Here is a 16171-nt window from a genome sequence, read left to right as displayed (position 1 = left end):
ATAAAGTATATCAAGTGGCCACTATGGGAAAGGGATACTTATTGTGACCTATATCAGCAGTTCTCAAAGTGTGGTCCCTGACCAGCAGCAGCAGCAGCATCTGGGAACATGTTAGAAATGCAAATTATCTGGTCCCATATCAGACCTACTGAATCAGAAATTCTGGGGGTGGAGCCCAGCAATGTGTGTCATAACAAGCCCGCCAGGTAATTCTGATGCACACTAAAGTTTGAGAACCACTGGCCTGCATTTTATCACTTTTGTCACCTTGTAACCTATAACCCCTATTATGTGTTACAAGATGACAAGAGATCACAAGAAGATCATAAGACAACCAAATGAAACTAACTAGCATAGGTGTTTATTTTTTTAATTGCTAAATTTAAAGAGTAAAACTAGCCAACTGGTAAGCAAACATATGTAATACGATTTTAGGAACATTGATGAAGCCCTAACCACCAACAAAAACAATATTTCTGACTGCTCATTGATACTTATAATTCCTCTGCCATAGGATACAACTTTTCCTTATATAATTAGAGATATGGTTTGAAGCATAAATACCACTAGGAAAGGCAGCACAATGGGTTAAAATTGCATTAAGGTGCAAGTTATTGATGTATGTTTACTCCAGTACAAGAAATTTAAAAAGTGCATAAAATCCTTAAAAGAAGGCCAAACAAAATTTCTTGAGGCTACTATCAAAGTAAGGAAAACATGTTGCAAGCAAGTGGCCCAAGAAGTTTATATTAATAATACCATAACAGCAATTCTTTCAAACTAGGAATTGAAATTTGCCAAAGATGTGCATCTGAAGTTCAGGTAGAAGTTTCTTTCGTAAGAGTCTAGATCTGGATAACTGGCAAATTCTTAACTCATGGCAAAAGCATGAGTTAAGATGGCAGTGCTTTGTCCACTCTTAGAAGTAACACAATTCTGTCTTGTTCCAGGAAGTTTGTGTGGCTAGAAAGGAATTTCTAGCATGAAGTTCCTGCCTCAAAAGCAGCCTCCTGGCCTGGATTCTATAATAAAGCTCTATCTCATTTTCATCTTTCCCTTGATGCCTAAAGGGTTGGTTTTTGTTTTGTTTTGCTTTGTTTTGGGTGGGGTGGGAGAGTATGAAGGGAAGAAGTAATTCTTCTTTTCCCTCTCCAACCCCCAGGCCTCTCTTGAGCCACAGATATCTATGTTTCTTGGCCTGGCCTGACCTGGTCTGGACTAGTCTATTCCCATTTATTTGACTCTAACTCTCCTTTTAAATGGCTCTTAAAGGATCTGGCTTTCTATTCATCCTGATCTCTTACTTCTTTGGAAAAGACAGAGAGTGTACTAGATTTAAAACAAAATAATGCCTGGATAAGGTAGAAAAACAGAAGATGACAAAGACAGAGATGGAAAAGAAAGAAAAACTAAACATTTATTTTGGTATCATTATAATGACATAACATTCACCATTAGCCAACATACATTGCTGAGTAAAGTTTTCCCTAGAAATGCATTGCATATGCTTCAAACAGGACTCTGGGAAAATATTCCAAACCATTTCTAAGGATATGCAAACATGAATATAGTTTTGTTTTGGTTTGGTTTGGTTTGGTTTTGAAATATATTTATTGGTACAGAAATTGTAATATGGTGTTCAGTGGAAAAGCTATGGCACCATAGTTATCTCTGAGTTGTTAATTTACATGAGATTTTATTATTTTATTTGTAATTATCATATGGTCTATGATGAACATGTATTGATTTCATCATCAGAAACTACAATTATTGGTTATAAACAATTCCCTTCAGTGTCTGGTCCTTACTACTTTTTCTGACCACCACCCATTGCTTCAGAAATGCCATCTTCTAATCCCATTCATGAAATGTAGTCTTTTCTGTTTCCATTTCAGAATATAATTCATGCAGGAAAATAAACTAGGCCTACTAAAAGAGCTGAATAGGAATAATAAACTAATCAACAAAGCAAGAAAAAAAAGCCAGTATATTATATATTCAAATCATACACTTAACTATAAATTTTGAATTTTAAAATGTAGTATTTGTTAGTAGGAAGAAACCATGTTTTACTCTTTAAAATAGTAGTGCTTACCAATGGCTTGAAGTCTATCAAACCATCTGGCAGAGTTTGGAAAAAAATTGGGAAATGTTGGGTTTGGAGCTCCAATTAAATCCAATAAGACCAATAAATCCTAAGGGAGAAAGAATACTGTTTAATCAATATCACCAAAACATGTTTCATATTCATCAATAAAGAAAAACAATTTGTCAAGACTAACTGCGTTTTAGTAACCAAGAATAATATTGGGAACTGTGTAAATGAACAAAAGGTTTAATAACATTGTATGCTAATTATTTTAGAGAACTTTTTAAATCTTCCTTATTCAATGTGGACAAATGGCAGATTGTTGACTCTTCATGTAAATAATCACAGAGGGACATCACTAAAGATAAATTAGAAAGAAGACATTTGGATAAATATTTAATACATTAAAAAAGATGCATTTACTTTATTTTCAGATAGGAATCCAAGTCTTTTTGATCTTCTGTTCCATTCTTTTTTTTTTTTTTTTTTTCTTTGTCTTTTTCGTGACCGGCATTCAGCCAGTGAGTGCACCGGCTATTCCTATATAGGATCCGAACCCGCGCGGTGGGAGCGTCGCTGCGCTCCCAGCGCCGCACTCTCCCGAGTATGCCACTGGGTCGGCCCTTCTGTTCCATTCTAATTAGCCATATTATTCTTAATCTATAATTACACAGCTTTCTATAAGAGAGTAAGTATGTATTGATCAAGCATCATCTGAGAAAAATTCCTTGTATAGGAGTCGTATGACTATACTGTGTCTGTGGATTTCCATTTCTTTGTGTATCAAACGAAGAGCTCAAACTAGCTGATCTCCAAAGGTCTCTTCTGGTTATAAGCCTCTGTAATTAAACCAGTGTTCCTTCACTTGGCTGAGCCATAAAACAACAGCAGGCTTGAGGACTCCCTAAAGACTGACCCCTAGATTAAAACCTCCTGATTTATGTAAGTGAAATAATGTATGGGTAAATAGCTGGCATAGATCCTGACACATAGCAGATCAATTTTTTCAGAGTCTATGATTTTAAAGACACAGTATGTATAAATTCATGAATGACAAATATATTCACTGAAAAAAAGGATTTTTGAAATAGAAACATATTCACAAGGTTGGATAAACTACTAAGAGTTTGTTTCTGGGGAAAACAGTCTTAACTATCACTGTGGATTCACATATTTGGACTGATAAATGAAAACCTTTATTCCTACTACCGATCAACCAGTTCTCTTCTCCTTCTCCGAACCCTTTTTAGCCTCTTGGGCATAAGTTAATGAATGAGGTGTCGAACATATTCCCTTGACCCATTACGAGCTGCCAGTGGACAACGGGAGGGAGAGAGTTGCAATAGGAGGTGTGTTAGAGGCAAAGAGGGCATTAAATATGGCTATTTGGACCCACAGTGTAAATATCAATGAAGGGCAAAGGACAAGGATGAGAGGGGGTTAGAAATAAGCTATCAGTTCACAAACAGGGTGCAGGTCAGAAATACACGAAGGCCCTGGGAAGAATGAAGTCTCAAGGGTAGCATGAAGTTCCAAGCTGGGGTTAGTGAGGACTCAGGGATGGGGCAAAGGTTAAATATGAGAAGAGAGTCAGGGTGGGGAAAGGATTTGGGGGTGGGGTGAGGGATTAGGGATGGAGTGTGGACCAGGAATGGAGATAAAAATAAGGCTTTGTGTTACACCCCTTATTAAGTAAGATTTCAAGGCAGCATCAAAATGTGCCTACCCTCATATCAAAAATGCCATATCAAAATCAACACATAAAAATGTCATATACGCACTGGAGTCACTATAATACTTTAAAGCCACGGAGGAAATTCTTCACTCCTATCCCACACCTACTCCATTTCCCAGGACTTCATGCTCCTCAGACGTTAGAGAAGTCTCAAAGAAGGGATTTGCTCTCTCCACCCCTGTACAGTACTGGAGGAATATGCTCCCATTGGATGAAACTGGATCTGAAGTTTCCTTAACCTGATTTTTTACCTTGTTTTAATTAAGCTCAGTCAAACCTGGCTTCTAACCCAGAATTCTTTTTTTTTTTTTTTTTTTTCCGCCCTGGGATTCCTCAAAAACCCAAGGTCTGCCAAGGAATGTTCTGTTATAAACACTCTGCTCCATGGATGCCGTGGCATTTTTAGGACTTTACTTGGCCTTAGCAACCTTTTCCTTGGAAGCAGAGCCTGCAGCCACAGCACCGTGGAAATTACCCAGACTAACCATGCCATGCAGTTGGTTGGTGCCTCTTGCTCCAGGTGGGTGTGGGGTCGATGCCATCTTCAGAGCTAAGTGTCGCGACCCATACAGAGAATCTTGAGGAGACCAGTGAAGAAAAGCCTCTTCCCCATCAAAGAAAATTAGCTGAAGTGAGAGATCTGGCTTGGAGTCTGAAATATTCTGGTAAAAAGAACAATAAAAAGACAGCAAACAATGTTGTGATGATTAAAAATAGCAAGCTTTTCTATGAACTGGGCAAAAAGATAGATGTGCCATGAAAAAAGGCAGATACCAAAGCAAGTGAAACTATGCCAAAATTTACTTCACACCACTTCCTCTCCAAAAATCATCACACCTCCCACAATCTTCACACACGTAAACCTTACTTCTTCCACCCCCTCTAAAAATAGAAGTCTTATATTTCTTTTCTTACTCCTCAGAGGACATTGAAACTATGGAAGTGCTATGACGAATGGTGTGAAACGCCACCCAGATCCCCTCCAGAAGGAAGTATTGCCTCAGCTGCTGTGAGAGCTGTCAGCCACTTGAGTGACTGCCTGGGCTGCACCTCCTCCTGGGACTGTCCTACAGCCCATGACTGACATACACAGGTACTGGGGCTCTCTAAAGGACCATTGTACCTCAGAGCCCCCTGGGGCTTGGCTGAGGCTGCTGTTGAACCTGCACTGCAGCTGAGCTTCTCCCTCTGCCTAATTTCATTTCTTTCTCCTCCCTGCCACCAGTGTTGATCCAAGGCTACTCCCTAATAAATTACCTGAATGCTAAACTCCATGTCAGAGTGTGCTTCCTGGGAAAACCCAACCAGAAACAACCGCATATCTTTTTTGCTTCTCACCTTATTTAAGTCTGCAACTTTTCATTGAGTCTAGGTTCAAGAACCTGCCCTAGGAATGCTACAGGAACACAAAGAATGATAACTATAGCCTTTCCCTTGAAAGAATCTATCCTTAAGTTGGGTTAGGGAGACAAAAAATAAATACATGAGCATGGCAAAATGTGCCACAGGCCACAAATGTAACATAAACGTCCTCTGGAAACTGGATGCAATGAGAGATGGAATCCTTGGGGTTCAAGGAAGGCTTGATGGAAGAGACGGTATTTGAGCAGTGGAACTGAGAAGGTTGAATAGGGTTCTGATCGCTTTTACCCTTTCCACTGTCTGACAACAACCCTGACCTTTCAGATTAGTCCCACAATCCTTCAACCCACTGAAATCCCCAACCTATTGAATCTTTTACCTCGTCACAGTCCTTCACCCCCATAATGTTCTCATTTCACTTCATATTTAGCTTAAATATCAGCCAATCACTCTAATCACTCCCTTGCATATACCTTCAGCTCCCTGTCTCTCTCTGCCTTGGTCAAACTCTCATGGCAAACACATAACATTAAGTCCAACTGTCTGCCTACATTGTACCAGCACTTATGCAACTAAACCTGGTTAGAGGAAAATATATAACCACACTGTCTGGTCTTACTTAAAATCCTTGACCACAAACCTCAAGTTAGCCTTTTTGTATTGACTGGCAGTCATACTGTATTTTCTTAGTTCATTCACTCTCACACTCTCCCAGTACTTCACATTCCTCCCCTCCCTAACTTGCAACACCTCACCCATCCTCATTCCCAATTGATGATCGTGATTTCTTCTGGCCATGCTCGTATTAGGTGCCAGTCTCTCCACTTGTGCACTAAATCCTATCCCCTCTCATCTGCTCAAGGACATCACTCTAGCAAATACCATTTGTCTCCTACATTATCAACTTTTCTATCTCTGCTAGATAATTCCCATCAGTCTGCAAACATGCGGTTGCTTCTCTCATGTTAAAATGTTTGACGCCACTATCTCCACCAACTGCTGCCTCATTTTTTTTTTTTTTATCCCATTTGTAGGAAAACTTCTTGAAAGAGTTGTCTACCCACACTGTCTCCCATTCCTCTTCTTAAACCACCCCAGTTAGGCTTCATGTCAACCATGTACTGAAATTGCTCTTGTCAAAAACACCAATGACCTCAACATTGCAAAGTCCAGTGGTCAACTGTCTGTCTTCATCTTTCTTGACTTGTTGTCAGCATTTGACAACACTGATCACTCTCTCTTGCTCTCTTCATTTGGCTCCTTGGACAACATATTCCTCCTACCTCAGTCAACACTGATGATTCTCTTGATTTCCCTTCCCTCTTAATGCTGGAGAGCCCCAGGGCTTGCTCCTTGGTTCTCTTCTCTTCCCTGTCCACACTCAGTCCCTTGACATCTAATCTTGATGCTTTAAATTACATATATAAGTGTACGTATATATGTGTGTGTGTGTGTACATATATACAATACAAACACATACACACACACACACATATCGACAATTCCAAAAAAATATATCTCCAGCCCTGACTTCAGACCCACATATTAAATTGCCAAATGAACAATCTCCACACAGATCTTTAACGGACATTTCAAACATAAAGTGCCAAAATTCAACTCCTAATGTTTTTCCTGAAACTACATTACCAACGGTCTTCCCCAACTAAATTGATGGCAACACCACCTTTGCAGTTACTCAAACCAAAACCATGGGCTGGCGTGCCGCTCCCCCCCCCTTTCTCTCTCTCCCCCCGTATATATATGCACACACACACACACACACACACACACACACACACACACACACACACCCAGTTCATCCTTCCTCTGCAAACCTATTTCCCATCATTCCTCACCACATGCCTCTTTTTTCCATTGCTTCATTTTCTTTTAGCTTCATATATCTCCACAATTACGTGGTCAAACTTTCCAGATGCTGTGGCAATTTTGCTTCTCATGTGTCTGTCTAGTTCTGTTTTTTGTGGCTGTAATCCTCCCAGAGCCTCTCCTTTGGCTTGCTTCAGCCTGGCTGGCTACTCACCAACCCTGCTGCCCACCTCTTACCTGAGGTCTCTCCTCACTATCACCTTTGGGACTCCCTCTGCCTCTCCTATACGGGATTCCCAGGGACCCAAATCCCATGACTTCCTTGATTTGTCCCTTGATTTTTCTGGAGAATATCTTAAGTAACTTCTAAAAAAGAAACAGTACATGGGAGTGAAAATGATTGAGACTTTACATGTTTGAAAATGTCTTCATTCTACTCTCACATGTGATTTGGCTGGGTATGAGGATTCTGAGTTGCAAATTATTTTTATTTAAAATACTTAAGACACATTTTCATTATTTGCTTGCTCCTGAGGTTTCTATTGAGAAATCTTACACCATTTTCATTCCCAATACTTTTTATATGACCTATTGTAATTCCTGGAATGATCCCCCAGAAGTAATAATCATCTCTTTCGTTGTCGTTCCTCTGTAGAAAAGATATTCTTCTACATTAGTATCCAGCTGTTTTACTGATTTTTTTATTTTGAAAATAGAATTTTTAATTTCCAAAAGCCCTTTCTTATTCTGTGGTTGTTCTGTTACTGTAGCATTCTGTTTTTATTTCATGGATATAACTTCTCCTCTTATCTCTGTAAGAATATTAAAAATTGTGTCCTTTAACTTGTCTTCTGCTCCTTGTACTCTATTTCCACATACTTCATTTTTCAATTTGTATTATTTGTTTTGCTTCTTTCATGCTGGAGACTGTCCTCAAATGTCTGGTCCTCCATTGAGTTCATTCACATTAAAGAATAAGGTACTAAAATGCTGGTAGGAGACACAAATGGATTGGTTTTGCTGGAGGGCAATCTGGTACCCCATCAGTGTTTTCATTGAGGACCTCCAAATGCCACTATCTGTGAATCTTGTCTGTGAGGTGGTTCACATCCTCTGGAGAAGACTCCCCCAGTTTCCTACCTGACAGGTATAAGCTGGCTGCCAGCTTTCTGGTGCTAGAAATGGGAGGAAGACTGGAGATTTCACTGTCCAATATGTAGACTTTCACCTAATCTCCCTGACTTCCATGGGGGCCTCACTGCTGCCCTCTGGGATACCTGGTATTCCCAAGTTCAGAACCCCCATGGTTCAATTTCTCTAGAAAAATATTCTCTCATCTGCTGCAGAAGTATATGTGGGGCACTCACCTACCTGCCTGGTGTGGGTTGGAAATCTGCATATTTAAGTGCTCCTTATGCAGACTTTTAAACACTCTCCACTCCATCCACTGCCTCACCTCTGCCTTCCTGAGCATATCATACCTTCAATCCCTGAGCCTTTCCAGGATTCTGGAGGAGACCAGCTGGCTTCTTCCATTTCCTCCCCTCTCCAGGGCAGTGTGACTTCTCTCCATTCTGAGAGGTCATTTGCCATTTCTTCATCTACCTCTGTCTTCATTTTGTGGTTCCCGTTAACAGATGTTTTCTAGTTTCTTCAAAAATGGAGTTTTTCTGATTGTTTTAAGGGTGATTTCATAAAAAAGGAGAAAAATGCCTTTATCATCTTAAAACTAAGTTATTTTTGTATGCTAATCATTTCAATTGTCTTAATATTGCTCTTTAATTAGACCATAAGAAAAGGAAAGTTTATTTTACTTTGAATCCCTCACAACTCCTGACAGCATTAAGCCAAGCATGTGTTTGTGCAATACCTATGCACTCAGGGTTTTAAGAAGGAAGCATAAGTAATTAAACATTTTCTCATTGGCAAAAGGTGTAAGGTGTATACTTCAGCGGTGACTTCTAGGCATCCAGTGTTCAAAAGGCCTCGACTGGTTCCTAAGTTCTAGCTCCAAATCAAACAGCATGATTACCACCACAGGGGCAGAATGAGACTTCTTGGGAAAAGAGCTTTTCTGCTCGTGCCCAGGACAGGGGCTAAAGGAGGTAGTTTTCATCTTCTGCAAGTTTGAAGGTTGGTGTGCCTCACTGAAATTTCAACAGCCAGGTTATTCCAATGATCGGTGCAATGATTTACTTTCATTCTGTTCTCTTAGCATCAATTCATTTAGACAGGAGTGGAATGTGGTGGACAATGATCCTGAGTCCATGAGGTAACTTGCTCTTTTTGCTTCATTTCAGAATTGTCAGGAAAAAGCCATGGCCTTCAATTTCTAGTAACTGAGCCTAGTAGCTCGGAGCTAAGAGAATCTGAGTGGCCTGATTTGTGAAGATCTTCATAGTAATACTATAAATGCCTAGTTTCTGGTGTTCCCGTTCTGCAGTCTTTCCCCACCCAAGGCTGTATCGGTTGGCTAATGCCACAATAATGTGGCGCAAAAAAACACCCCTAATGCAGTGGCTTAAAACAATTACATATCCTCCTGGGATCCATAACCATCATGGGTCAGCTGGGGAACAACTGATCTAGGCTGGGTTTGGCTGGAGCAGCTCTGCTTCACCCTGCAGTCAGCGAGGTTGGCTCTGCTCCGCATGTCTCTTATCCTCCTGCTGGGACTGGCAGGCCAGCTGGGACATGTTCCTCTCATGGTAATGGCAAAGACACAAGTGAGCAAGCCCAACAGACAAGCACATTTCCAGCCTCTGCTTGTGTCACATCTACTAACATCCCATTGGTCAAGACAAGCCAAATAACCAAGTTCGGAGTGAAGGGATAAGGAATTACAACTGGCTGCAGTGGGAGGGCACAGCTGAGTTACAAGGCGAGGGATGTGGATGTGAATTTCAATCCTATTAGTGGAGAGAGGAGGGGCTGCAAAGAGTTCAAACCCTAACCTAGTCTTCTATCCAGGCCCCTCCCAGGTCACATTCCACAACCACCTACCCAATCCATGACAGCTGAAAAACTTAAAATAACTCCTGAATACAAATTTAAAGAATAACTGGAAGAATAAATATGATACTCTCAAAGTTTGCATTCAGAAACAGCCCTGTTTTTTAAATTCTCCACATCACCATTTACCTGTAATAAAAAGGATAATTAAGAGGATGTATATGTTGACATGAATTTTTTAATTGGGATCACCACCCAACAACTCTTTTCTATTTCTGGTAACCAAAAGCAGGTACGAAAAAAAGGTGAAGGAGTTCACCAAGAGAAAACACATCCACTACACAGAACTGTGCATTTAAGTCATTCTTCCTTTCATTTCATGTCCTTATACTAGAAATGCACATATGAAAAATTAAACTTTTATATCAGCTTCCGAACTCTCTCAACCCAATTGCTAGGGAAGGGTGCTCATTAAAAGCAGGCAGAGCATGGGACAAAGGCATTATAGAAAGTTCAGAAAACAAAATAGAACAAAAAAATAGTGAAAAGGAGACTGGAGCATATAAACAATTCTGGCTTTCTTCAAGTTCTGCATATCCAGGAAAAATAGAAGCAAATATCTCTATTACTTCCATTACAAGATAAACCTTTTACTTCTTTATCCCCATTGTCTCAATGGCTGGACCTTCCCTAAAGTTCTGAGGGGGAAAAAAAGGCATTTGTTGCCTATGAACAAAGTTTTTTGTTTTGGCTCTGTTGTGTTTACTTGGTTATGAGTGATAGCAGAACAAAATGTCTTCGTCTAGTTTAGCACTTTTTTCCAATATACCCTGAAGAACACAGAGACTGAAATAACATCTGAGAGTCCCAGTCGTATCTTGAGCTGAGAGCATAACAAAAGCTCTGCCATGCTACATAAAATTGAGACGAGATTCACAGATAATAGCAATAATGCATTTCTGCTCCATGCTTTTCATCTCGATATGTCTCTCTGCTTTGGAATCACTTTGCTGCAGCTCCCTCCCCCCAACTCAAGAGCCACCTGTCTCAGATCAGAAGGTTGTGATGTTTTGTGGCTGTCTAAACAAAAAGAAATAAACATATATCATTATAAAACATAATTCTCATACATATACCTGTACCAACCTTCCTCCTTCTTCACTTTTTGCAAAGAAATGTTGCATTTAATTTCATGCACAGTGCAAGCTGAAAAATCAGGTGCCAATTAATAAATGCACTGTCAATGTATCTTATGTTTATTGCCCATTTCAAATCATGTAATCTTCCAATTAATATTCATTCAACGTCATATCATTCTGTACCAAAGTAGAACAAAAATGTACCAAAAGTCTCCATTTCTAAATAGCCTTCTTACTCCCCCAAGAATTCTAGAATTTACTCTGAGTTACTGCTAATGTATTTTATCCTAGGAATCAACAAGAGGAAAACAGATACCTTCAAGGAAAGGAGTTGCTTGTCTAAGGCACGGACAAGTTCCAACATCATTGCACATGGCACGGCTGAATCAGTGGCTCCTACAAACACTCTGTTGCCCCAATGGGGAAAATACTTAGAGTCGTAGTGGCAGGCGAGGACCAAGTGTCGTTTAGCAGTGGGATTGAGGGTGCTGATGATATTTGAGAAAGACCGGTACCCAAAGGGTGTCTGACTCAAGAAGGTGTCTACTTCCACAACCCAGTCAGCCTGAAGTCTCTGAATTCGCTGCATGATGTGCTGATCAAAACATAAACCAAAATTTCAGCTCTAAACAGTTTTCATTTGCTAACTTTGTTTTTAAAAATGTATGTGATGCCTTTCAAGTTAAAATTCTAGTATGTGCTTATTGGATTCATAGTAATAATACTGCTATTAATTGCTATTGTAATTAATAGTATTTTTCCTGTTTAAAGGAAAAGTTAATCCTCTCCCTCTCCCCAAACCTTCCGAACCAATAAATACCAGCCAATTGTTAATGTTAACCAGTGTTAATAGTTTGATGTAGTTCTTTCCACATATCTTCTTCTTGCTTATACAAACATATATGAGCATACAAATACATATATTTGGCAGAGAGGTGTATGTTTTTATAGGAAAAGAATCCTACTTTCCACGCTACTCTGCACCTTGCTTTTTTCACTTAACAATATGTTATGGACAAGTCTGCAAGTCAGGAGATAGAGATCCAGTTCGGTAGTATTGAAGTCCACTTTTTACATTTCTTGGAGGCTGAAAAGGCATGTTTGAGAAATCAGATACACCAAGCTCCTACAAATCTTTACCTCTACACTGAGCTCTCTGAGGGCAAGAACTGCAGATGGTAGGTCTTTTTGTCCCAAGGGTATAGCATGTGCCGACATCCAGCAAATGCTTCATATGTAATGAACACTAACAAAAGATACTAATGCCTACCTGCTAAGGAGAATATAGAAAGATCCCATAACAAGGAGATAGTTGGGGGATATTTGAGGTCCTCGCTCACTGGAAGAATCAAAAAGCAACCCTGAACCATAGTGACATGTCAAGTAACTTTCCCTCTGGACCAGGGCAGGTCCAGACCCACTGCAAATGCTGCTAAAAATAAAAAAGAATCTCTTTCCCCCATCTCTCCTGGCCACTTTGGGCCTTATGGACAACACAGTGACTGAGGAGAGAAAGCAGCAGGTGAAGAAGAGTCACCACTTCAGGGACCGGAAGTGTCTTCTTTCAGAACCTAGAATTTGTGGTGTGAGAAGTTATGGGTGAGTTCATCGCCATTTCTTCTGTCCTGTCTCATCCTTATTTTCCCTTGGCCTCATTTTTCTCACCATGTTCCTTTTTTTCCCAAATATTGTATACATATTTGCAAGTTGCCTTAAATTATTTTCTAAAAGTCAAACAACAAACTAATCATCAAAATAACTGACAATGTGTCCTGCAACTAACATCCAGTAGGGATAGACCTTGAGATGATAAACAAATAACTTACAATAACTGGAAACAAATGGGAGATTTTTTTTCCCTTAAGGAAATACAGGATTTTTCTCTCCTAGCCAAGTCTTGTGTGGCTTGCTGCTCACTAATGTGACATGACATGTAGGCGAGGGCCTTGGAAAAGCTGCAGGAGAAAGATTCCAAGGAGAGGGGAACTTAACCAGAGGGAGGACACTGATTTTACAGTCATTCCTTCAAAAGCTGAATAAGAAAATGACTCCCCAGTTATTCACTCCTTGCTTTTAGTCATGGGTGAACTTTGGCCTAAATAGCATCATGTATGCAGTACCTCACCTTTTCTATTACAAGTTTACATGTTGACTTTTCACACCATCAAAAGAAATGTTTATAATTAGTTGGAAATCTCCATTTATACATCACTTATTTTGTTATTCTCCGCAATTCTTAGTACTGTGCTTTGCTCCCAGTGTGCTATGAATACGAGTTGATTGTAACAGTAAATATGGGTTGATTCAATGAGAATATATAAAATTATATGATACGGAACATTTGTAGTTTGAATAGAGAGAAATCACTGTGCATCTAAGATAAGTTTTTCCACAAAACATGAAAATGGGTTATCCCCAGACTTTGTAAAAAAAAAATTTTTTTCCATAAAAGGGGTCATCTTACAAAAAAAAAAAAGCATATTCTCCAGGACATCTGGTATCCAGATGATGAACTACTGCCTAAAATGGCTTCTTCAACACCAATAGCAGCCTTCAAGCTTACAAAATGAATTGGGATTTTAAAAAATGTATCTGTTAGCATTGCTCAGAAGTCTCACACACAAATTCATTCTCAGCTACCAAACAGATTTTGGCTATAGTTTCTGATGTCTGTGTTGACACTAAAATTCACAAAAGAATCAGCAAATACTCCCAAAAGAGTTCTCCCCGAAGTGACCTTTTTCATTCAGTATAAATATTTTTTATTTATCTTAGCAACTAGGAAAAATAATGTTTATAAACAATAAAATTTGGCTGTATGATCTAATTAGGTCATCAATATCCCTGATTGTTGTGCTTTTGGCTTTCAGAATTAGTCCGCAAGTTCCCACTAAGTCTCTAGAGAAGGCTCCCAAAGCAACTGTTCTTCTCACTAGATCACTGCTAAGCAGGGAGTGCTCAGCCGTGGCAGGGAGTCTAACTAAAGCAGCTGTGCTTCTCCAACTGCAAGTGACAGAAGGCAATTTATAATACGGACCATACCCTGGACCATATATGTATGTTTTAAAGCAGGGAAGGGAGAGAAATGGAGACAGAGACGAAGATGGAGATTGAGTAGAGCAAAAGAAAAAGACACAATCATAGAGATGGAAATAAGGGAAAGAGAGAGAGAAAGGCTATTCCATGACATCCTATTTCCAGCAGGGTGGCAGGGGGGATTTATTTTAGGTTAACATTAGTGAATGATCCTGGGTCTAATTTAATTAAACCTAAATTCTAATTTCCAGGTTCTGAGAAACAATGACATCAGTAGACCAGGTTGGTTTGGAGGAAACAGATTCTCCAGCATTTGCGCTAGGTCTGCAAACACCCCGTTGTCAGGATGCTGATCTGTGGACTTCAAGCGCCTCTTTCTTCTCGGGTGTACAACCTACAAGTCTCTAGGGCTCCAAGCCGAGGGCTCTTCTCCCAGATCTCTCCACCCGGGAGGCTGGCCTGAGGGTGCACCCTGGTATATACAGTTATGCACCACATCACTTTGCTTTAGTGAACAAGGGACCACATGTACAGCAGTGGTTGGAGAATTAGGCTATACCCTATAGTCTATTGTGTGTAGAGGGCTATACCATCTAAGTTTGTGTGAGTACAATCTATGATGTTCACACCATGATGAAATCACCTAAGGATATATTTCTCCCACTCGTTAAGTGACACATGACTACTACCTTTCACTGAGCAAGTTCAGTTTCAGCTTCTCAAGTGCACTATGCATCTGCAGGGGACTTTAACTCCTAAAGTGTCCAATTTTCCTCTTCGAGACAAAGGACGTTGCTCGCCCCTTTGTGAGACTTTATCATCCTGATTTTTTTAATTTATTTTTTATTTCCATCTTAGAAATCACTCAAATAGCCCCAAATTAATGCCTTTAAATTATTCATTTCACAAATAAATTATCTCTTCAAATAAAAATATTCTAATAATCCAATAGGCAGCTTTGGGTTCGTTGATCAGAGACCATAAAAAAAATTCACTAACCAATTTTATATCAAGTCTACATGTTATTCAGATCTCTGGGTCTTCTCTAATTAGAATCTTGAAACCATAAATTATAAAACATCTGATCTAGTGCTCAAAAAGTCCTCAGGAGAAAAATAATTCTATCATTCTTGTTTAAATTCAGTTCTAAATCAAAGGATATAATCCTTGTCAAATTAAGGCCATTAGTGTAGTTCCCTTATACTAACTCTAAGTGCCATCTACCCTGTTTGCAAAAGGGGAAGCCCTTTATCTTCCACAGTTTAGAGTACAGGTCTCTAAAAATTAATGGTAATTTTCTTTGCAAAAAAAAATTATAAAACTGAATTGCTTAAGTGAGGTTTCTCTTTTTTAATAAACGCTTTATTTTAAAGTTCAACATTATACAATGTAATCGTTTTTCATGTCTCTATCAATTTAAGTGAGATTTCTATCACAACCATCAGCAAGAGCAGGCACCAGTAACCCAGCAGTAGTTCCCGACACATTCTAAAATACTGTCAATAAATTTCTTGTTTGCCTCCACCACCACATGACAGTGGAAAATGTTATTGTAGGGCCGAGCCCGTGGCACACTCGGGAGAGTGCGGCGCTGGGAGCGCAGCGACGCTCCCGCCGCGGGTTCGGATCCTATATGGGAATGGCCGGTGCACTCACTGGCTGAGTGCTGGTCACGAAAAAGACAAAAAAAAAAAAAAAGAAAATGTTATTGTAGATTCAGTTACAGTGTTCAATGAATATGTATCTTTCTAATCACAACAATGTCTATGTATATTACCAGAGTACTTCAAAAAGTTCATGGAAAGATTAACATTATCTTTCAACTATATTTTTCCACACACTTTTTGAAGTACCGTCGTATTTTGCTGAATACTCTGTTGAAGTTAAAGATCAAATAGCAGTGTTCGTCGGGTTTGTGGATTTCTAGAGCCTGCAGGTGAGGAACCTCAGGCCTGAAGCACGCATACATATGTCTAGGTATGGCTGGCCTTCTGAGTAAATGACATGGGGAAACCAAAAAGGTTGAGCAGA

The 16171-nt window shown here is 39.6% G+C and overlaps 1 protein-coding gene across 1 annotated transcript in view; it reads right to left on the bottom strand.

Annotated features, from left to right (window-relative positions):
- The window catches only part of QPCT (glutaminyl-peptide cyclotransferase), a 28167-nt gene that overhangs the window by 2865 nt on the left and 9131 nt on the right, over window positions 1–16171 (bottom strand). The window contains exons 3-5 of the mRNA XM_063078942.1: window positions 11421–11699; window positions 4310–4486; window positions 2096–2195 (exon numbers count right to left, since the gene is read on the bottom strand). Coding sequence (XP_062935012.1) covers window positions 2096–2195; window positions 4310–4486; window positions 11421–11699 — 556 coding nt within the window. The remainder of the gene's footprint in view (window positions 1–2095; window positions 2196–4309; window positions 4487–11420; window positions 11700–16171) is intronic.

Source organism: Cynocephalus volans, chromosome 14 (assembly GCF_027409185.1).
Source record: "Cynocephalus volans isolate mCynVol1 chromosome 14, mCynVol1.pri, whole genome shotgun sequence".
In the NCBI taxonomy this organism is placed as follows: domain Eukaryota; kingdom Metazoa; phylum Chordata; class Mammalia; order Dermoptera; family Cynocephalidae; genus Cynocephalus; species Cynocephalus volans.
This window is presented reverse-complemented; position numbering and strand designations above follow the sequence as displayed.